Source organism: Maylandia zebra, linkage group LG1, assembly GCF_041146795.1.
Source record: "Maylandia zebra isolate NMK-2024a linkage group LG1, Mzebra_GT3a, whole genome shotgun sequence".
Taxonomy (NCBI): domain Eukaryota; kingdom Metazoa; phylum Chordata; class Actinopteri; order Cichliformes; family Cichlidae; genus Maylandia; species Maylandia zebra.
In genome coordinates, this window is record NC_135167.1 from 23684850 (window position 1) to 23707934 (window position 23085).

The 23085-nt window shown below is 39.4% G+C and overlaps 2 protein-coding genes across 4 annotated transcripts; one reads left to right on the forward strand and one right to left on the reverse strand.

Moving 5' to 3' along the window:
* Nucleotides 1-1174: 1174 nt before the first annotated feature.
* Nucleotides 1175-10618, reverse strand: nae1 (nedd8 activating enzyme E1 subunit 1). Its single transcript, XM_004543306.2, has 20 exons — nt 10507-10618; nt 9992-10095; nt 9847-9907; nt 9734-9764; nt 9547-9618; nt 8960-9039; nt 7824-7933; nt 7499-7608; nt 7344-7406; nt 7164-7227; nt 6992-7083; nt 6803-6862; nt 6573-6706; nt 6362-6437; nt 5677-5716; nt 5047-5133; nt 4842-4934; nt 1986-2100; nt 1845-1894; nt 1175-1749 (listed from the first exon to the last, which is right to left on the reverse strand). Exons 1-20 carry the CDS (start codon nt 10554-10556, stop codon nt 1640-1642), a joined length of 1602 nt encoding a protein of 533 aa, XP_004543363.2. The 5' UTR covers nt 10557-10618; the 3' UTR covers nt 1175-1639.
* On the forward strand, nt 10171-21294 carry ca7 (carbonic anhydrase VII). Of its 3 annotated transcripts, none has more exons than XM_076883582.1 (7): nt 10171-10193; nt 12806-13003; nt 16377-16495; nt 16771-16866; nt 17007-17069; nt 17181-17336; nt 19538-21294. In XM_076883582.1, the coding sequence occupies exons 2-7, from the start codon at nt 12913-12915 to the stop codon at nt 19655-19657; spliced, it is 645 nt and encodes a 214-aa protein (XP_076739697.1). In that variant the 5' UTR covers nt 10171-10193; nt 12806-12912; the 3' UTR covers nt 19658-21294. The 3 variants fall into 3 exon arrangements, with proteins under 3 accessions (XP_076739697.1, XP_004543362.1, XP_076739696.1); XM_004543305.4 differs by lacking the exon at nt 10171-10193 and adding an exon at nt 12138-12293; XM_076883581.1 differs by lacking the exons at nt 10171-10193; nt 19538-21294 and adding exons at nt 12138-12293; nt 17976-19527.
* The last annotated feature ends 1791 nt before the right edge of the window (nt 21295-23085 follow it).

A 23085-nucleotide genomic window follows, 5' to 3' on the forward strand; every position in this document is an offset into this window, starting at 1 on the left:
TGCTTATTCGTTTCTGTAATCTCTTATCAGTCGACATCCTTACATGAGTGGGGGCCTTGGGTTACAAGAAGACACATGAGTTACTGTTGTCACTCCGACAGTATGTAGCAGAAACGAAGACATCCTAGTATAACCAGCGCTGAACATGTTCGGATGGATACCTGTGAATAAACTGAATTTATTTGTATATATTTTGCATATCTTATATTTCTATTGTCTTTTATTGTACTTAGTGTAGTTTATAGCTGTTTCTATTGTTTTGAAATTATCATTTACTCTACTTATGTATTCTGCGTGGCATCTGTGGACAGCAAAGAAAGAATTTCACTGTACAGGGGACTGTTACAGCGTGGTACTCTTAGAGGCAGCGGATGGATGGAGCTGTGATAATCTCTAAGAGGCAACGGACAAATTCTTGATTTAGAAAATGGCCAGAGTAGTTCTTGGCAACCTGCTCTATCCTTCTCAGACAGACGGTGACGGGGGGTATGAGAGTGAGAGTCTCTGACAGATATCTACATGGGGAGATTTGGAGAGGAGAAGAGGTCTGCTAAGGTTAAATTTCCATCCAGCTCAAGTCTGGAAAAAGAAAAAAAGCAAACCTTACCCTGTGCACCAGTTATATCACATAACCACCTCTCAAGGCTGTGCTACATATTAGATCGCTCTCAAAAGAAAGACCAGTGTGCTCCACACTGCACAGTAGGTAAAAAGAGCTGGTGAGAAACAACACACTGGTTAATCATTAACACTAAAGGTTTTTTGTTAACATCCTACCTCTGATTAAGTCAAACTCAGTCTGTATCCAAAGGTCAGCATCCAGGTACTGGTCACTGTGTAGGAATGTTAAATAAACTTGCAACTACATGATGACCAACAAATGGTAAAAAAAAAAAAAAAGAGGAGTGCCATCTAGTGTTGAGTAAAGATAATGTTAACAAACCCTCATAAATATACCACGGCGGTTTCATGTGGATCTTTCCAGGGGTCACATTACAGGCCTCAAGAAGCTCACATGTTAGTCATCAAACATTTATTCAGGATGAAGAACTGAAATCATTGCAAAACAAATCAAAAAGTCACTTTAAGTGTTTTCCAGAAGTGAACCCATATGTGACTTAGGTTTACTGATAAAAAAAAAACAAAAAAAAAAAAAAACACAAAAACCCCCAAAACACATCAAATAAAATGTTTAATGTTTTATCGCAATACAAGACAGTTCAACGCTAAAGTTTTACATAGCTTGTTCCAAATACAATAAGACAGTTGTGACTAATGTATACAAAGTGCCACTACACTGTAATACATCATCCATAAATGTTGAATTTCAAATGAAAATACTACATTGAGGTTTGGAATCTGACAGTTTCATTTCTGGCTTAAAGGTCCGCTTAACAGAAAGTGTGTGATGGGTGAACTCTTGATTTCCCGAACTTTGAGAAGAAGCTGAAACACTATGAACTGACAGTTCAGTCTAAAATGCTTCTTCTCAGTGAGAAGCACTTCTAGGTTTAAGTATATGCATGTTTGTAAAAATCAAATCCCAATGTCCAGTTTTACAGTTTGATCTCTTACACTCCTGTTTATCCTTGTGCCATTTTTCTCTCATTTTTTCCGTAAGCAGCTTCAGTAATCGTACTCACAAACTCAACGTGGCTGACGTCTGTGACATTGCATTGTAAAGGAAAGTGTTGTTAAATGGCACAAACTGGTGGCTGATAATCTTTATGGCCTCTTGAGCAGCTGATCCTAAAATAAAACGTAATGAAAGATTTGAACAGATATATCTTACTCATCAGCACTGTTTCACAAAGAAATGCTGTAGGAATCAATCAAAACTTTACCTCCCAAAAATGCAGAAACTGTGTGTGGCTCTGCCGCTCCATATCGACAGCTGCAGATGTATAAACAGAAAGCAAATATTTACTTATGTATTTTTGAAACAATTACTCAAAACAGCACATCCAGCTTTGGCCTCGACTTACAACTCATGGATATAGTCGTCTTTGATGTTGACATTGAGGCTGTACTCCTGCAGTAGGCTGTTCACACAGACCTTCAGTTTGCTAATGTCTTCCTCCACCTGGTAGTTATAAACGCCTAAAGAGAGTAAACACAGGGGGGAAAAGACATGAGAATAAAGAAATCAGTTCTGTTTCTGTATTCTGGCATCAGCAGGAAGTAAAATCAGACTGTAGCATGCACTTACTGCCCACTTTGTTAGGTACAGCTGTTCAACTGCTCATTAATACAAATATCTAACCAACCAGTCACATGGCAGCAATTCAGTGCATTCAAGCATATACAGTGGGGCAAAAAAGTATTTAGTCAGCCACCGATTGTGCAAGTTCCCCCACTTAAAATGATGACAGAGGTCAGTAATTTGCACCAGAGGTACACTTCAACTGTGAGAGACAGAATGTGAAAAAAAAAAATCCATGAATCCACATGGTAGGATTTGTAAAGAATTTATTGGTAAATCAGGGTGGAAAATAAGTATTTGGTCAATAACAAAAATACAACTCAATACTTTGTAACATAACCTTTGTTGGCAATAACAGAGGTCAAACGTTTACTATAGGTCTTTACCAGGTTTGCACACACAGTAGCTGGTATTTTGGCCCATTCCTCCATGCAGATCTTCTCGAGAGCAGTGATGTTTTGGGGCTGTCGTCGAGCAACACGGACTTTCAACTCCCACCACAGATTTTCTATGGGGTTGAGGTCTGGAGACTGGCTAGGCCACTCCAGGACTTTCAAATGCTTCTTACGGAGCCACTCCTTTGTTGCCCGGGCGGTGTGTTTTGGATCATTGTCATGTTGGAAGACCCAGCCTCGTTTCATCTTCAAAGTTCTCACTGATGGAAGGAGGTTTTGGCTCAAAATCTCACGATACATGGCCCCATTCATTCTGTCCTTAACACGGATCAGTCGTCCTGTCCCCTTGGCAGAAAAACAGCCCCATAGCATGATGTTTCCACCCCCATGCTTCACAGTAGGTATGGTGTTCTTGGGATGCAACTCAGTATTCGTCTTCCTCCAAACACGACGAGTTGAGTTTATACCAAGAAGTTCTACTTTGGTATCATCTGACCACATGACATTCTCCCAATCCTCTGCTGTATCATCCATGTGCTCTCTGGCAAACTTCAGACGGGCCTGGACATGCACTGGCTTCAGCAGCGGAACACGTCTGGCACTGCGGGATTTGATTCCCTGCCGTTGTAGTGTGTTACTGATGGTGACCTTTGTTACTTTGGTCCCAGCTCTCTGCAGGTCATTCACCAGGTCCCCCCGTGTGGTTCTGGGATCTTTGCTCACCGTTCTCATGATCATTTTGACCCCACGGGATGAGATCTTGCGTGGAGCCCCAGATCGAGGGAGATTGTCAGTGGTCTTGTATGTCTTCCATTTTCTGATGATTGCTCCCACAGTTGATTTTTTCACACCAAGCTGCTTGCCTATTGTAGATTCACTCTTCCCAGTCTGGTGCAGGTCTACAATACTTTTCCTGGTGTCCTTCGAAAGCTCTTTGGTCTTGGCCATGGCGGAGTTTGGAGTCTGACTGTTTGAGGCTGTGGACAGGTGTCTTTTATACAGATGATGAGTTCAAACAGGTGCCATTCATACAGGTAACGAGTGGGGGACAGAAAAGCTTCTTACAGAAGACATTACAGGTCTGTGAGAGCCAGAGATTTTCCTTGTTTGAGGTGACCAAATACTTATTTTCCACCCTGATTTACCAATAAATTCTTTACAAATCCTACCATGTGGATTCATGGATTTTTTTTTCACATTCTGTCTCTCACAGTTGAAGTGTACCTCTGGTGCAAATTACTGACCTCTGTCATCATTTTAAGTGGGGGAACTTGCACAATCGGTGGCTGACTAAATACTTTTTTGCCCCACTGTAGATATGGTCAAAGTGAATTGCTGAAGTCCAAACTGAGCATCAGAATGGGGAAAAACAAAGGGGCTTTAACTTTAAAAGGGTGTGTCAGCTGCTGATCTACTTGGATTTTCCTGCACAATCATCATAGAGGGTTACAAATAATGGTTTTAAAAAAAGAAATATTCAGTGGGCAGTAGGCTGCTGATGTGAGAAGTCTGAGGAGAATGGCCAGACGGCTTAAAGCTAATAGAAAGGCAATGGTAACTCAAATAACCATTAGTTGCAACCGAGGTATGCAGAGAAGCATTTCTGAATACACAAAACTTCAATGCTTGCAGCAGATTGGCTACAGCAGCAGAAACCACAGCAGGTGCCACTCCTGTCAGCTTCACACGGGCTCTCCAACCGGGGACAACTGAAGTGGTTCTAACATGTTTCCTGGTCTGATGAATCTTGACTTCTCTTGCACCATTTGATCGCACCAAATTTTGAATCTAGCAAACAACATGCTAGCATGAATCCATTCTGCCCCGTTTCAACAGTTCAGACTAGTGGTGGTAGTGTAAGGATGTGGGGGATATTTTCTTTGGCACACTCTGGGCCATCATGTCAATATGATCAAAAATATCTGAGGAATGTTTCCAGCACCATTTTGAATCTGTGCCATGAAGAATGAAGACATTTCTGAAGGCAAAAGAATTGTCCAACCTGGTGAAAGCATGGTTTAACAAAAGACGAGAAGTATTCTCGATAAACCCTGCAAGCCTCCCCCCCCCTCTTTTTAAGACTATAGCTTAGATCCTGACTGTATACAAACTGGATGAGATTCTTAATGTTGCAGCAGCTATTCTTTTCTTAATGGTCAGTGGCCACATTAGTATGTATTTACATATCCAAAGCTTGATCAATATACCTTTCCTCGTTGAGGAAAGCTTAAAGCACTTCATACCTGGGTAGCGAGAGTGCTGCTGATAGAAACGATCAACAGCTCGAAGCATGAGGTAGAAGACCATCTCACTATCCGGACTGTCCATGCAGGAGGCTGTGGGGAGACAGCTGATGTTAATACAAAAGTAGGCTTTGTTGCAACAAGAACATGACGTGACTCCAACATAAAAGAGTTTACTCTAAGAGAAAATGAATCCCCAACTTACTGATTTCATCTTTGTTTACTGTATCCACACTATATTCTTCAGCCAGAGACCTGCAGCGCACCACCCGCAGAAAGGATGCATTCTTACCTAAACACAAATATCTACAGTTAGGAAATGATTAGCCTCACATGAAGCAGGTGTCACAAAGAGATCATATCACGGTTCACTTCCAATGAGAGGAAAAAGTAACAGAATAACGTGCTGAAAATGGCCAGGCTCAGAGGAAATAGAGACTCTGATATATAGAAAATATATATCAGAGAAAATATCAGTAAAGCAACACATGACAGACTTTCATTTTTACAAATGAATGTATGGCACTGTGCAGCTTTGTTTCACATATGTTAATGTCATATGATGTTAATAAAGCTCACTGGAGGGCATTAGTAAAATCAATAATAATTAAATTACCATTAATAGTCATATCTGAAAGCCATGTTATTTGAAGTTCATCAATTATAACCAACTTCCAGGTTTTACACAACACAATTAAACGGGTCCCAGCTGAACAGCAATAAAAACTGGGCCCCCTCAAAAACACACAGTATTTATCCCTCTTGACACGCACGCACGCGCACACGCACGCACACACAGAGTGAATGGTCGTTGATAAAAGAACATAGTGCTTACAGAACAGTTTGATGTCCTTCTCAGGAATGCTTTCTGCTGGCTAGTGGAAAAAACGTAAGCAGAATTAAGTACTGTAGGAATCCAGTTTTTAGTCAAATTAAATGGTGAAACTGCCATACTGAGCATGTGAGGGCAAACTCTATAGAATTCTATAGCTCAATCATATCATGACTCCCTGCCCGACTAAAGAGAAAAGACACATGATGGAGATATTAGGTTCTAGTAGAAAAAGCATTAACTTCATCACTCTTGGCTTTGCTGATGAATTAAACTTATTTGGATGGAGATGAAGGATCTACAAATGTACCTGTGATAAACATGTGCTGTGATATGACTTTTTAAAAAACTGTACCATATACTTCTCCAGACTAGCACACTAGTCTGATTGCTGCACTGTTTTCAGCACACTAGATGTTAATTTCATTATTAAATTACATTTTTATTTATATAGCACCTTTCAAGACAGAATCACAAAGTGCTGCACGTAAGATTACAAGTCATAAAAAGGGTTAAAAAAGAGAAAATAAAACAGGCAAAAACTTAACCAAAAGCAGTTTTAAAAAGGTGAGTTTTGAGTCGTTTTTTTTTTTTTTTTTTTAAAACAGCTACTGAGTCCACAGTTCTTAATTATGCATTAAATTTAGAAATATAAGCTTTATACTGACTCTACAGCTTTGCGCCATACCTTTCCAACAGACTGTAACAGAGATTCTACATGTTTAGAAACAGCTGCTGCATCCTGCATGGCCTTTTCCCTGTAACTGTAATAAAACACAAATAAGAAGTCAAACCACCCACAAATGGCAAGTATGTATCAATAAATGCAGAACTGTTGAGTTGACCTCTGTTGCTCTTGTTTAATTAAACAGTGAGCACCCACATATTTCCCCACTTACACATTTTGAAGGTTGATAAACTTCTGAGAATCTGCAATCATGTCAGGTATGGTTCCTCGTACGGGTAGGCTTCCATTTCCCTCGTTGTGAACAAATTCTTTGACAGCTCGCAGCATCACCCAGAAGGATGGACTCTAAACAAACACATTCAAGAAATACTTCACAGATTAAAAGCAAACAACTTAAAATATGTATTTTTTTTATAGGAAAGATTGGGCAAAAATTACAACCTGTGCTGTGATGTTTTTACACTGCTCACTATTGAAGACGTCTTCAACAGCGCTAGGAATCTGCAGAAGCAAGAGATTTCACAAGTCTTAATAGACTAAACTATGGAGGGTTGGGGGTTAAAAGTGAGATATGCTGTGTGGGACACAAGATAGCTCTTAAGGAAGCCAAGAGCTTTTAAATTTTGTCACCTTGGTAGGATTTAAAGCAGTATTGACATTCTTAATAGCTTCCTCAAAGTTTTCCTCATCCTCTGGGACACCATTCTCATTCTTCCTGATCCCTGAAAAAAAAGAAAAAAGAAATAGTATACATAAAATGAAGAGAAAAAGTCCACAATTATCTTCACAGGTCCACAAGTACCTTCCCGAATGAGCTGTCTGAAGGCCTCCTTCTCCTTGTAGTTTTTTGGTGGCTGACCATTATGCTACAATGACAAACAGCAAAAGCAGAATTATATTCTTCTGCACAGCAACAGAAATGCTAAAGAAGCTGTCAGACATTTTGGCACTAGAGAAGCAAAAGAAAAATGTAATACTGCACCTCACTGAGCCATTTCTCCAGGTATTTAGCAACAATGATTATCCACGGTGTGTGACTGTGATCCTACGGATTAAATAAAGAACAGAAAGGAAGATGATTGGATGTGTAACCCTGGCATCATTTGAATAATGTGCATGCACAAATGAAACGCATACCTTCTTCTCCATGCTGTCAAGATCATATGACTTAATGTGGTTCTGAAATTCAGCATAGGGTTGGTCCAACCTTAGATCCTCCAAGGCATTGTCTGGGTGAGATTCAATCACTGAAGAGAGATGCAGAAAAATTCAATATTAGTGTCATGTCAGTACTCTTAAATATACTGTGTAACTTGTGAAATATTAATACATAAATAGGCTATGTTCCTACCAAGTTCACTGTTCATGAAAAGTGAACTTATTGGGTTAGACATACCAACTGTAGAATGCCAAGACTATAAAAAGGATTTAAAGAAGAAAACTGCTGCTAAGAGCAACTTACCTGTATGCTCCTGCACCACCAGTCTCATGTAGCCAATGAGGCCGTAGGTCTTACAGACTAGGAAAGGTACAGAGGCACTGCAAAGAACTGAGCCGAGCCTCAAACACGTGCTGTTGGATTGAAAAGATATTTGGACAGAAAATAAAACCAGCAAGAAAATTAAGTCAGTCCTGAAACTTTCTGCAAAAAGACTTAACATTTTACATAAAAGGAAAAAGCATATGTTAAAAGCAGCCCGACAATGATGTTTAATTTGATTGGAAAATCTTGCAATAGATATGTATGAACGTTCTCTAAGAATAAATGACTTATGGCCTGCCGTAGTTTTCTTCATCAGCTCTTTTTTACAGTATTACAGTACAGTGGAAAAGGCTTGAATCATTCTTCTTCCAAGGAATCAGACTTTCTTGTATCTTTCTTAAACAATTTCCAAATCATTGTAGTTGGACCTATGAAATGCCAAAGAGTACACAGTTTGACCAACATAAAAAAATGTTTTTGAACCACCAAAGTGACTTCAAAAGTGCCTAAGAGTCCTTGAAAAGTGCCGAATATGTCCAGGTGGAAGAAGGCAAGAAGTGACTGTGACAGCAGATAAACAGTATCTGAAAGTCATATCCTTAGGAAATAGGGAAAATTAGCATCAGCTTCCGTTCCTCATATTTCAGTGTGACAATGATCCCAAACACACTGAACTGTAGTAAAAGCAAAACACACAATGAAACACTATCAGTTGGGGACTGGCTTACCCCGAGCCCCGACCTCATTATTGAAGCAGTGTGGGATCATCTTCATCATTCAAAGCTCTTCATCACCATGAAATTTTTTTAATGTGCTTCAAGAAGCCTGGAGAACTATTCCTCAACTACTTAAAGAAATGACAAGAAAGCTTACTTAAGAAAGTTCAGGCTGTGTTAAAGAATAAAGGTGGTCATACCAAATGTTGAGTTTCAAGCTTGTTAGAATTGCACAAACTGTTTTTTCCTTATACATTGCATTTCTGTGTATGTTTGTACATTGTCTCAAAACACTGCACCAATTTTCTATTTTCCCAGCACAGTATAAAGAAATGACAGGTGGGTCAAGATTTTAGCACAGCACTGTAAATGAATGCAAGGATTAAGATGATCTCATACCTTTCTGGTAGCTGGACACCAATGACTATGGTAAACCTGTGGAAAAATTCTGAATCGTTGTCCAAAAGCTTATCTGGACCCTGCAGGTGTGACAGAAATTACAAGAGGCTTCAGAGTGGCAAAAGTCATAAATTCACAAACCATATGTTTCATTCATCTGAATCAGAGTTAGGTTTATTGTCAAGTTTGTGGAATTTGTCTTGGTGTAATGGTGGAGAAAGATCTTCATTTCAACATCACAAACACTGCGGATGCTTAAAATTTCTACTGAAACATTATTAAGGTTTTGAAAACAGCTGGAAAAGTTAATGTGGCATGTTGTCAGATAATTTCACCATACACTTAACTATTGCTCAGACATTGACCAAGTTGGTAAATCTTGTTATGATCTCATGATCTTTAGCTGAAAACAAAATAGCTGTGCAACACATTTAAATAAAAATAGCTGGATACAGCCCTAGTGATAAGTTACATGAAATTCATTTTGGTAGTTTTTTTTGTGTGTGTAATCATGCTGCCATGTGATTACAGACAGTACACGTGATTACAGACAGCCAAGACTGCCTTGGAAGGGAAGCAACACCAACCTCCTCGACAAAGTTTCCAGAGACATCACTGTTCAGCTCTTGCAGCAGTTCGGTGGCAGCCTGTGCCCTGTTCTGCAGCACAAAAAGTACGATAAGAACTCAAACAAATATGGAAATACACTGCTTACTTCAACAAAAGAACAAAAGAGAAGGTTGGGAGAAAATGGAAACTGCCAGCAACGCATACCTTTCCTATGCTGTCTTTGCTGAGGAAAAAGCTGCAAAAGGAGAGGTCAGCTGCAAGCAGGCAAGTAAAACTGATAGAATAAAAATACTTTTAAGCTAAACATGACCACTTACTTGTTTCCAACATCTTCACCTGTGACTGTGTGCCCATCTACTATAGTGAATGCTCCAATACCTGACACACAGAACAATTCATTCAGTCAGATGTTTTCACCATCACCTGCAGCAAGGTCACTAACACTGAGGAAAATCTGTTCACCTGGAAGTACGAGGTTCTTCAGTATCTCCGTTCCCGTCGCCGTGGCGTTGATGAGACACACGTGTGCATTTTCCAGTGTTTCCTGGCCGTGGTCACCCCACAGCCTGAAAGCACACAGCACAACACGGACATTTGTTGCCATTTATCATCACTTGCTATACAAACACAGTGAGCTACTTTTCCCAGAATGACTCGGCTGCTGGTAAGAAAGATTCACCCTCATCGACAGCCCCTGCCCATCAAGAGCTGTTCATAAATACGTTCAAACAGGGTGACACCTGAGCCCTCACAGAAACAAAGAGCATAACATCACATCAGTCACATCACTCTTACGGCTTACTAATGCATTAGCTCGCCGGTGCTTATTTCAACTGCAACTCTCATAGCAAGCTAACGCTAGCTAGCTTCAGCACTTTTGCCCCAACAGCGTTGCTGCTGTGACCTCTCATGTTTTCACACGCTTAGCGAGAGGGATATTATTTCTTTGTGAAAACTACGCTGCTGTTTAAACTAACCTGAGCTGCCGGTCGTATTTTTGCTCTTTCGAGGCTTTGGTGGATGCCATGATAGCTATGTGTTGAGTGACGTTAACGAACGTAAATTGACTTCCTCAGCGCCAGATTCGACACAAAAGTGCCCGCTCGAAAATCCGCTCTTGCACTTTCGACACAGATCAACAGCGTTATAATTAATATTGTGTTAGAAATAACACATTTAATGATTCCAAATCTGAATTTTATTCACTTTTATATTTGTATATTTATATTGTGCATATTCAGCAGACCGCCTTTTATCTTTTTATCTTTCTTCTCACTATTTTCTGTTTTGTTTTTTCCCCTTTGATTTCGGTTAGCTATCAGGGATTTTAATGAATTTGTCTGTTTAAATGTAGTAGTTACAGATGACACATTACACCTCTGAAGCCCTTTTTGTTTACTATGGTGATGAGCAGGTTGACAGATGAGGTCAGGCAGGAGTCTCTGTGGACTATGCTGTTTTCAGATGACATTGTGATCTGTGGTGAGAGCAGGGAGATGGTGGATGAGAGCCTGGAGAGGTAGAGGTGTGGAGAGAAGAGGAATTAAACTCAGTAGAAGCAAGACCGAATACATGTGTGTGTGTGTGAATGAGAGGGAGACTTTGCATATGTAAAGAGTAGTGAAGTTACATGAGTTTAAATACCCAGAGTTTAAATACCCGGGGTCAACCAAGGTACCAAACAAGTGCACAAGAGAGGTGAAGAAGAGAGCGCAGGCTGGGTGGAGTGGCTGGAGACGAGTGTTGGGGTGATTTATGACAGAAGGATAGCAGAAAGAGTGAAAATGAAGGATTACAAGATGGCAGTGAGATTTGCTGTGATGAATGGTTTAGAGATGATGTTACTCACAAAAAACAGTTAGTTTTATTACCTGAAAAGTAATGCTACAGAGGAGTTTAAACATAATTATTTGCACAGTTAAATAGTCTTTTAGTCTTTTAACTTAAGTAAACTTATTATTAGTGCAACCTGTGTAAAAATCAAAATATATTTTCAATACCTAATACCTCACTCATATAAAATGGCTTCTGTAAGAATCATACAGATTATATCACTGCAGGTGTTTATGATTGTAATTGCTTGGGTCTTCCTGGGATCTATAACAATTAAAAAAAAAAAGTAACTAAAGCTTTAAAATAAGTGGTATGGAGTATAAAGTATTCTTCTATATAATAGATTATTACAAAATATAGTATATAGCTTAGAGTATAAAGCTGAAGCAGAAAGAAATACCTAAAGAAAAAAGGGGGATTACAGTACATCTGTATGTTAGTAAAATACTCAAATGTGACATTAAACTTCTACGGGGCCAAGGTTTCGGATGAATAATAATACATCTAATTAAGAATTTGACAATTTTTTTTTTAAATTTAATAAAGATCCCAAACCTACAAGCAGCAGCAATTAACAAAAAAAATATTGCACAAACTAAATAATATTGATTTGGCATGTCTACATCATGGAAGCAGTGCGAGGAAGATTTCTCAAAGGGCACCTTTTAGTAGATCACATTCTTGATTTCGCTTATTTTTCTTTTTTTCAACGAGGTGTCTATTTTAGCGTTCAATGGTCGTGCGCGCGCCCACACGTGTGGGCGTGGCAAAAAGAGGTACCTTCCCCATTGCCAGTAAACTTGTTGAACAGCTGTACCCGCTGATGTCCCTACCTGTCCTTCACGTGCGCAACGAAGTGCCGCTTGGTCCGACTGGAACCTGCAGACAGGGACAATGACGGGACATCACTGGGGATACGGGAAGGAGGACGGTGAGATGTTCCAACCTGCAAGCTCCAGGCACTGTTTTCCTGCGTGGAGGCAATTAGCAATTTAACTGGAATAAACGGCCTGTTTGCGGTGCTTCGTGTTTTACTCAGACGTTAAAGACAGCCTTTAAATCCCGATTAGCCCTACGCTTAATGGGATAAACGGTTTCACCTCAACCTGACAGTCCAGTCGAATTTGCCCTGAGTTACAGAGAGTGTAATATTTTTAATTTTGCTCTGTCTAATGTTCTTAAGCAGACTTATTCTGTGCTGTGCTACATTGCCTTAATGTTATTGAGAAAGTCTATCTGAATTCCCCGATACCTGTTTAGGACCAAAGTTTTAGATTATGCCACCAGCCTTTAGTTGTGGCCTGGAGGGAGAAAGCTTCATTAGTTTAGTTGCAGGTTTATTGTTAGGTGACACACTAACAGATCTGGTGCAGATCATTGTAGTTGCAGAATTGTGTGTGTTGTAAATGTGTTTGTTTTTGATTATATTTGTTTCTCCCATAGGTCCCTCTTCATGGTATAAAAACTACCCTGTTGCGGAGGGGAACCGGCAATCACCAATTGATATCGTCCCCAATGAGGCCTCACATGACCGCGATCTAGGCCCTATAATGACAAATTATGACCACTGCACCTCCATTAACATCTCCAACAATGGACACTCCGTAGTTGTGGAGTTCAATGACTCAGATGATCGTTCAGGTGAGAAAATAGTGCTTTTGTTTTGTTTTGTTTGTTTGTTTGTTTTAAATTCACTTCAATGATATTCTCGTTCCACTTTACCTGTTGTAGTTATATTATATGTGTTATATATGTATTATATGTGTTACAAACATGCCCATATCTGTTTTAGAAGTTTATATAACTGCCGTGCAACTATAATAGCAGCCGAAGACAAACTTGATCTTCAGTCTGACATCTGCTGCCAGTTACATGAGGGGGAAATCTGTGCTAAAAGTTTACTTCCAGTAATCCTTCCCTTGATTTCTCGAAAGCAAAACCACGTGTAAAGCTGATTATTATCACAGTTTGCAAATAAGCCTCTTATTATGCTGCAGGAAAGCGTAAGCAGCACTTATCTGCATGACTGTCTGTCTGCTGGACAAGAAATATAATGATGTTGGATGATCTCAGTGGTTATGATGACAATATTTGTCTTTATCACTGGGTGGATCTGTGTTAACCAGCCAGACATTAGCATGAATGATAAGCTCGGAAAAGTAGGCTGTTTTGCTCTGACGGTTATCACAAAACAGCCAAATGGCTGTTTGCTGAAATATCGATAATAACGATGAAATAAAACACCCTCAAAAAAACTGCCATCAACTACAACCTTAGCACGATTTCTCTGTATTTCAAATGTTCTGCACAAATCCTCTAAACCCGTTGTTTGTTTGCCATTACACGTCTTCCTCAGAACTCACTTGGATGAGTGACAAAACTTTTGTCGCACTGAAAACGCCACATCCAGGTGAACAGAATCAACATTTTGGGAATGCCAAAAACAGTTATACTGAGACAGGTGCACACTGTTAAAGTTGTTATAATAAAACAGAATTATAATAGCTAACATGATTCATAAGTGCAGGTGGTTTATGCTCTTCTTTCCTCAGACAGATATTAACAGTAGCGTTACGAAGGTCAGGATTTACAACATTGCTACCTGACTCTGCACATTATTCATTTATACATATTTATCACTACAATGTAGATGGTGTAAAATGATATCTACATATTATTAACATTAATATCATATTGTTGATCATTGTTTCACATTTTGTGCCACTCCTACACAGCTAATGTGACCTTGAATCATCTGATCCTTTTTGTCACAACGATGTCAGCAGCATCACAATGAATAACAATCATCATAACAGTGGAAAAAGTCCACATCCAGCAATGCATACCACAGCCACAAAGCAGTCTGCAGGGTCTCCTGTTCTCATCGTGGCATAGATTAAAGTTACTATTTACCCTTGTTAAAACTGAAAAACAAGTTCAAAATATCCTAATCTTGATTTTGCATGAGACTGGCAATTTGCATCTGAAGCTTAAGCTGGTGCCCACAGAGGTCTGTGAAACGTGACATTGGAGACTTTGCTTCTATATCAGCTTTGACTGCAAAATTCGATGATTTGAAACCTCCTGGGTAGGGATGGGTACCGGTATCCGGTGCCATGATGGAGACCGAAAAGCAGCGCACATCTCGGTGCTTTATTTTGGTGCTTTTTTTTTCCTGAGATGTCATACGCTTTGGATTCCAGCCAATCATTTAACCTTTGCAAGCGTAGTAGGCGGGCCCAGGTGCGTACGTTCTTTTAGAGTAGAGCTACAGATGGAAACGCCCAAGGCGAAGCGGTCAAAAGTATGGCTGTACTTCACAGCAAAAGATGCAAACTCAGCAGCCTGCAACAAGTGCTTTAAGGTGATGCTGTGCAAAGGAGGTAACACCTCGAATCTGATGAAACACCTGGCGACACATAGTGTTTTTTTAAAAGCAGAGAAATGCACCGTATTTGATAGCTTGCTGCGAGACCTCACACCGAGCACATCTACTGCCTGTTATCGGTCCTGGAGTTTGCAACATCCCCCAAGAACCCGAAGAGGAGAGTCCTGGCCCCTAGCCCTGCCAGTGTAGCAGAAATGATGACGGATGATGATGGCAGCAGCAGCCGTTCTTCTCTGCGTGAGTAGCTTAATGTTGTTCGTGTGTAATTTACATTGAGTAGGCTAACCACGTTATTAAATGAATGCACGTAAGGTGAACTAGCAAACATCATCATAGCTACATGCGGCTGTCTTCTTGTTTGATGACAGATACTCCCTTCACCCTGGCCAAAAAGGCTAAAATGACCAAAGAAAAAGTGGGAAACAGTTAAACATGAGAGGTTTTTGGACAAAGTTGGTGGTTTTTTCCCCCATTGATTAAGCACTGCTTCCAGTCAACAGTGATACCATAAATCCCCTATAGCTGCAGAAAAGGCTGACATTATTGCCTTTTTACAAAAAAACAGCTAAACATGAGAGGTTTTTGGACAAAGTTTGTGTTCTTCATTCTTTAAGCACCGGTTCGAGCACCGTTTAAGCACCGGCACCGTTTCAAAAGTACCGGTTTGGTACTGGTATCGGTTAAAACCTAAACGATACCCATCCCTACTCCTGGGTGTTGACTAATGATGTCAGACGTTCGTGTGATGCTACACAAAGGATAGTTTGTGATGTGTTCTCATGAAATGACATTTTCTAATGCCTTCGCAGATATTCAAATTCACTTTTATTTTTATTTATGCATGCAACAAGTCATTTTAGGGCACTATGGAGTGACATAGAGAAGGTTAGATGGAGCTGAACTAAGTCTTCATGGTTCTAGAGAAAGCATAGAACATGTATGAGGACAACAAGGCAGCGGTGAGGCGTCTGCTAGGAGTCACAGATGGATTCAAGGTAGATGTGAGATCACATCATGGATTGTCTCCAAACCCCTTCTTGTTTTCTACACTGATGACAGGTTGACAGATGAGGTCAGACAGGAGTCTCTGTGAACTGTGATATTTGCACAGTTCACAGATTACATTGTGATCTTTGGTGACAAAAAACAGGACTCAGAGCTGGAGGTGGAAGTATGGAAGATGTTAAGATTTTCACTGAGATTATACCATATGAGAATCAGAAATGAGTACATCAGAAGGAAAGCTCAGGTTGAGCATTTTGGAGACCAAGTTAAAGGAAGACTGAGATGGTTTGGGCATGTTAAGAGGAGGGATAGTGGTTCTATTGGACCAAAGATGTTGAATATGGGACTGCCAGGCAGGAGGAAGAGACCTTAGAGGTGGTTCATGAATGTCGTAAAAGAGGAGACAAGATGTAAGTAGAGCAGAGAGAAGCAGAGCCTCTGCTGTAGCGACTCCTGAAAAGAGCATGCAAAGAAGAACATTTTAGGGCTCTAAATTTTGTGAGGCAGAGACCTGCGAAGAGAAATCAAACAACAAAAGGTATGGGGAAGTGCTTGCACGGAAACACCAACACTTTTTTTTTTTGTTTACCTCTACAGTACATCTCTCTGTATCTCCCACAGTGATCAAGGGAGGCCCACTCGATAACCCCTACAGACTGAAACAATTTCATTTCCACTGGGGTGGAAAAGGACATGGAGGCTCTGAACACACTGTTTCAGGAGAAGGCTTTGCATCTGAGGTAGGTTTCTGTTGAGTTTAAATCCTTTATCTCAGTATCTGATGGCCAAATGCAGGTTAAGAAAACTTATATAATTATAATAGGGTGTGTGTACTGGTAAAAATGTATATGGTAACAGGTGGTGGTGCAGACTTTGCTATAAAAAGATATTTATACTCATAAAAAGATACTGATATTCTCTTATTTCATAGCACACAGAAAGGGCTGCAATGTGGTATGCATGACTTCATTTATTTACCTTATTTTTCTTATTCGTTTTGTTTCCTCGCTTGTAGCTTCATTTAGTTCACTGGAATGCTGTCAAGTACAAAACGTATGGAGAGGCATCAACTGCGCCCGATGGTCTTGCCGTTCTTGGTATCTTTTTAGAAGTAAGACATTTCTCTCAATCCCATCTTCTGTCCTCATGCCCGATAATGATAGTATGAAACCATCTTAGTGGAAGTTAATAATATGTGAGAAACGTGGCGCATGCATGTGTGTGTAAAAATATATCTATCTGTTATGTAAGACAGGTGATGACCACAGATGGCTCCACATGATAACGGATGTTCTGTACATGGTGAAGTATAAAGTGAGTAGCCTAGCTGTGATTGTTGACTTATTTTATTGCATATATAAAAAAAAGAATGGTCTGTGAGTTGCATTTTTGCAGTGTTGCAGCTATATTGTCTTTATGTTTCAGGGCAGTATCACAGATTTCAAAGGTTTCAACCCCAACTGCCTGCTTCCCAGCAGTCTTCACTACTGGACCTACCTCGGCTCTCTAACCACACCTCCGCTACACGAGAGTGTTATCTGGATCATCCTGAAGGAGCCAATCGAAGTGTCTGAAAAGCAGGTGAGTGCTGCAATTGTGACCACTTTACACACCCAGTTTCTAACTTAGGCAGTGCTTTTGTTTTGCATTAGAAACGTTTTCTGTTCTACAAAATGGAGACGGAGAAGTGTGGCTATATTGTCATGACATGATTGTGTTGGGGATGAATCATTAACAGTAAATGAGTCTATACTCCACCAATAATCTTATCTGTAATAGATAATGATTATTCCACGTTCTGTTATACAGCCACTCAGAGACATCATTAAGTAGTACTCAGCAGTGGGTAATGACTCTGGCAAAAGCTCTGTTTTACTAAAGTAGAAGATCTACAATCGTTGCTTCAGAAGAAGAATATCAGGTGTGATCGTTTTTTCATAGCGTTTAGTTAAAAAATGAACGTATTAAACAGAACCGTGAAACTGTCAGAAATTGTGACCTACATTCATCTGTAAGCCAGTATAGCTTGAGGCATTGAAGCGCCAGTTGATCACTCAGTTGTGACAGCCACGAGTCTTCGTCTGTATTATGGTTGGCTATGCTCCACTGGTCTCCAGGGAGTGTATAGAAAGAAAAAAATAGCCTTTAGGGGGAGGGGTGGTCTAGCACATAAGCACAGAGCCTTATCAGAGTCTTTGTTTTGCGGTCCTGGCGGTGTAGGGTCTGACCTGGTAACTCCAATGAGGCAGTGGATGTTTGGATGAAGCCAGGACTTACAGTCAGCAGACAACACCTCCGGACAAAGTGGTTGTAGTAAATCTGGCATTGGTAATGAAGAGGATGGAAGGGGTGATTTGTGTTGTTTTCGCAGCTGGAGCGATAGCAAGCGCTCCATCCCTACTTTTCTCTTGCGTTTCCTCTCCCTGTGCCGTCTGCATTGCTTGCTGTTCCCGACAGTAAACCACAGAGGACACAGTGGTCTTGCAATCTCAGGTGGGATACTGTTGGTCCAATCCGAAGTAAAGTCCAGGTTCAAAGCTGAGACAGATGTCTGTTAGTTCCTGAAGAATGAAAGTGATCAGTAGATTGCAGGAAGACTCAATGAAAAGGTGTAAAAACATAAAAGGTGCACAATAGTTGGGAGCGCTGTGCCGCTGCATACGTCCATATGTGCTGCCATCTTTGCACCAGTCAAGGTTTCCTTTGTTTTCAAACCACAGTTCATAAATATCTTTTTTTTTTTTTTATCCACGCCTCTTAGCACAGAATTTAATCAGAAAGTTAAGGTCTGATAACTGCAGGATGTCAAAATTAACTAACTGGATGCCTGCACACGCCTTCCAGGTCCCCCTGTGAGTCTCTTGTAGCCACTGCTGGCCAGTCTCAGGATTATTCTATTAATTTGTTGATTTTTTTTTCCCTTTATTTTCTCTAGTTGCCTGTTTTGCAAATCTATAATTGTACATGAGGAACCAGAGGTTTTATTGGTGGAGGCACTGTGGGTGTTGGTCATGAACTATCTATAAACCCATATCTGTAGCATTGCTTGGGGTGAATGTAAGACAGGCAACTGGCCCCACAGACTATAACTCCATTCCTCAAGCCTTTGATCCCCTCCAGCTGATTATCCTGATGGGTGACTGGATGGGTACAGGGATTTAATTGAAAACTGCTTACATGGAGACCCAGCAGGGAAAAGCCTTTATATAATAAGGAATTACTCCTGTAGGAATTACTGTTTTTCATTTCCCTACATAATGGTAGACACAGAGTTAGAGAGGAAGTGCCAAACTCTAACTTGGTTTTGTGGGTACTTGTAAGTTTAGGAAGCTGTTTTATCTGTGCCATGGAGCTGTATTAAAACTCATCAGTGAGCCACAGCTTTGCAGTGAGAAACACTAGAAGGTCATTAGAAAGTTCTAAATTGATCTAAGCTGATCCTATGTGTGTTCTGCTGTCAGTGCAGCATCAAACTGCCTCTAAAAAAATTTGCTAAACCTGCTGCTGTTTGAGTAATTATTGCAGAAAACTGCCCAAATGCTGTAGGCAATTGTTTACAGAAATCTGTTTTTGAATTATGACTACAGTATAAGTGTGCTTGGAGATGGGAAGCCAGGTTTGCTTTAGAGATGAGCATATGTTGTTGATTATTGGACCTTTCATGGGATTTGTTAAGTTATACTCTGCATATTTGTCTTATTATAGCATCTAATATGGAGGAAGGGTTGTGCAGGAAATGAATGTCTTTTCCAGAGTTCATGTTTCTGTCCCTCTGAATGCAGCTGGGGATGTTCAGAATGCTTCTGTTCACCGAAGAGGACGACGATCAGAAGATGCGGATGGAAAACAACTTCAGGCCTCCCCAGCCTATCAAAGGGAGGAGAGTGCGTTCCTCCAATTAATATGACCTCTGGAGGTCTGAAGTCATAAATAACCAACGCTGTTTTTAGACAACAGTAACTGCAATAACACGAGAATACTTTCACCTCACGATAGCTTATCTTGAAGGGTTTGTGATTGTAGGTAAAACAGAAGTAAAACGTTGCAATAATTGTCATCCCTGGTGGTGTACCCCCCACCCATGTGAAACTTTAATGGCAGTAGAGGGAATTATTTTAGGGGCCAAAAAAAAGGATTTTGTTAAGTTTACTAGGAAGTAGAATAAAACCAGCATTTACAGTCATTATTATCATTATCACAATCACAAACTGTAAGTTTAATAGGTTGCACCAATACTTGAACCAACGATTAAGGAAAACAAGAGGGCACAACAACAAGCACAAAACCTTTTCACTCCTTTTATCATATATACCTGCTAATCCCATATCGTTGTAGTCTGTAGCTGTTTCCAGACTAATGCCATATCCCTTTGCTGTCTGCAGATCTAAACCCCCCGTACTGATTGCCATTGATTCCTTGTTAATCCAGCCTGGATTCCCAGTCCTTGTGGCTATAGATTCCTTCCAGTAGGGCCAGTGATGCTTTTATCTCAACTGCTCCGTGGACCATAATTGAGTGCATGAAAGTCAGGCTGTTTACAGTCCACAAATGCTATTAATCCCAAAACATGGTAAATGTTAAGGTCTTATTAAACTTCAGGAGTCCAAACAAGGCCCTATTTAAAATCTTTGAAGCGTTCTGTGATGATCAGATCATTATTAATTCTGTCGGCAGCATCACACGATGGTTATTATTGTGCAGGATGTATTATTATTATTATTATTATTATTATTATTATTATTATTATTATTATTACATCTATGAACCAGCAACAGGGGGAAAAAAGTTATAGAGTTTTCACCTAAAATCTGTGTTCGTGTTCACCATTTGAGTTGCTGTAACAGTTGCGTGACTGTAACCTTTTACCTGTTATCCAGAATTAGGTGGAGTAATTAAAGCAAATGTTTAAACTCTATCATTGATTAGAAGAGGCAAGAGTTCAAGGTAATTAGTAGCTAGGTTGAAGAGCAGTGGGAAATCTGGGCTGTGATTGGTTAAATATTTACCACCTGTGTTGAAGATGTCTAAGAATACACTGCTTTGAACAACTAAAAATACAAAATGTTAAATACTATAATGTTAAAATGTTAAGAATCAATGTATTAGCAAATATTTTGTAAGGAGAAGGACTTAATGTCAGAAAACTGTAATATATGTTTCAGTATGTATTACTACCAGACTGAAAATATAGTACAGCAATACATAAACGTGATAACCACCATACTTGGAGAAGTCCAGTAACATTTTAGAATACAGAGCCGATTTGTTTTGCTGTCGTATATTTATCGACATATATCTATGGTCCCTAGAGTTTAGCTACAATATTTGTCCAGCAGATGGCAGGTTTGGCTGTTTTATTAAAGTTCTAGACTGAATTCTTATTTTTCTGCTATTCATCAAAAATATTTTCATAAAATGAAATTTATATTTACATGTCTGTTTAAACATTTAAATGGTTATTTAAAATATGTAGCTGTTCAAATACTGCTTTATTTAATTTAATGTATCATTAAATAAATGCTTTTTTTTCTCTCCTGCACCTTGTTTCTACATTCTTAAATTGTTATTTTCTTTGTCAGATTTATTTTATTCTCATTCAGATTTTAGTTACCTATTTATTTGATCTCTAGCATATTCAGCTTGTGTTTATCGTCCTGCAGGTGGCAGTGTCTGCTCTCATTTGTATCAAATCCAGTAGCTACTGATTTGTTTTACACTGAACGTGATAAAAAAATTCACAGAAAATAAATAATTTACAACAGTGCATAGAAACCAATGGTTAAGTAAATTAAGTGATGCATTACTGGTAGGAAAAATACAACATTGTCATCAATGGCATATTTTATCTTACATCGGAGAAAATAACTTCGATAACACTTGACCTTGTCATTGCTGTCCTTTGTCACTGTGTAGGTGTTCAAGAGGTTGCATTACCTCACCTGGTTTCATTTCCACCTGATGTCTATGGAAAAATTCTGCCTCCTGGCTAATGAATAAAAAATGAGAGTAGGCGTATGAAGTATATCTGACACATATTCTCAAGTAATCCCTCAAAAATAGCATCAGTGAACTTTATTGGGACTGAGAATACCTGAGCGGGCACATCATCTTCAGCCACGATCGATATGCCATGTAATAAAATACTACAGTCAGACCTCAGAAATAGTCGATCACATGTATTTTTAGCACCAGGATATCTACTTGCTTGTCATAGTGATTATTTTGCCAGACAGAGCAACATCTTTGCAACACTGTGAAATACAAACCCGCAGGATAAAAAGTTGTTGTTCAGGCAAAAGAAGAAAGTTGTCTGGAGAGTGTCGTGACAGTCCATGTATTTGTGGAGTACAGAGAAATGTGCGGTGCTGGGGCCAATCATCAATATTGTTTTATCAGTGCCAAAAGTATGTTGACACATACTGCTTTGTTAAAAAGTGGTACTAGTAATAAAATGTACACAAAAACTAAAGGTAAATGTGGTAAAAGTGGCCTTGTCGGTGTGCTTGTACTTAAGTGTATTGAATAAAGTTCTTCATGAACATATGGTTAAATGTGTTATATGTGCTATATACATGGAAGTACATTATGTATCTGGTTTAGTGTTTTGGCTGCGGTAACACAGGAATTTCCAGAGTCCTCAGGTAAATAAAGTATTTCTCATCTAATCTTACATCATGATTTATTATGCAACTGTTTTCAAACATGCATGAGAAACATTTTATATACACTTAAAATCTTTAACAATACACTATTTTCAAAAGCTCATAAGAGAATCTGTAAAACACTATGTTGCTTGTCCAAAAAGTGTAAAGCATAAAAACAGATGGAGTATTTTCTATTAAGTGAAGCATTAAAATGTAAAGACTCAAGAACAAATGAATGCATGAATGTGTACATAATGAATGTGTATGTTTCACCAAAACTTAAGGGTCGCACAGCAGTTTGAGAGAAGCAGAAAGAGAGTAAGGGATAAACAGAGGATGTTATCATTTTGGACAATGGTGAGTGAAGCATCCAGTGTTTTTGGAGCCTGGCTGATATTAGAGGGTAAAGGCTTCTGCTGCTCTAGCTTGTTTTTTATACAGACTTTCTTTTTAATTTATTAACCTCTTTCTAATTCTAAATTGCTATATTGCTATAAATTGCTATATAGCCCTTTTTAAAATGAACCAGTCTTGTTGCACTGTTACACAGCTGTGTTATGATATAAATTAATTCAGTCTGTAGCAAACCTAATATGTACCCCATCCAAACCAAACTACTACAGTAGATCTAACCTTCTAAGCATTTTCTCTAACCTTTTTCTTATGATGCACACCGAGTCACTTTT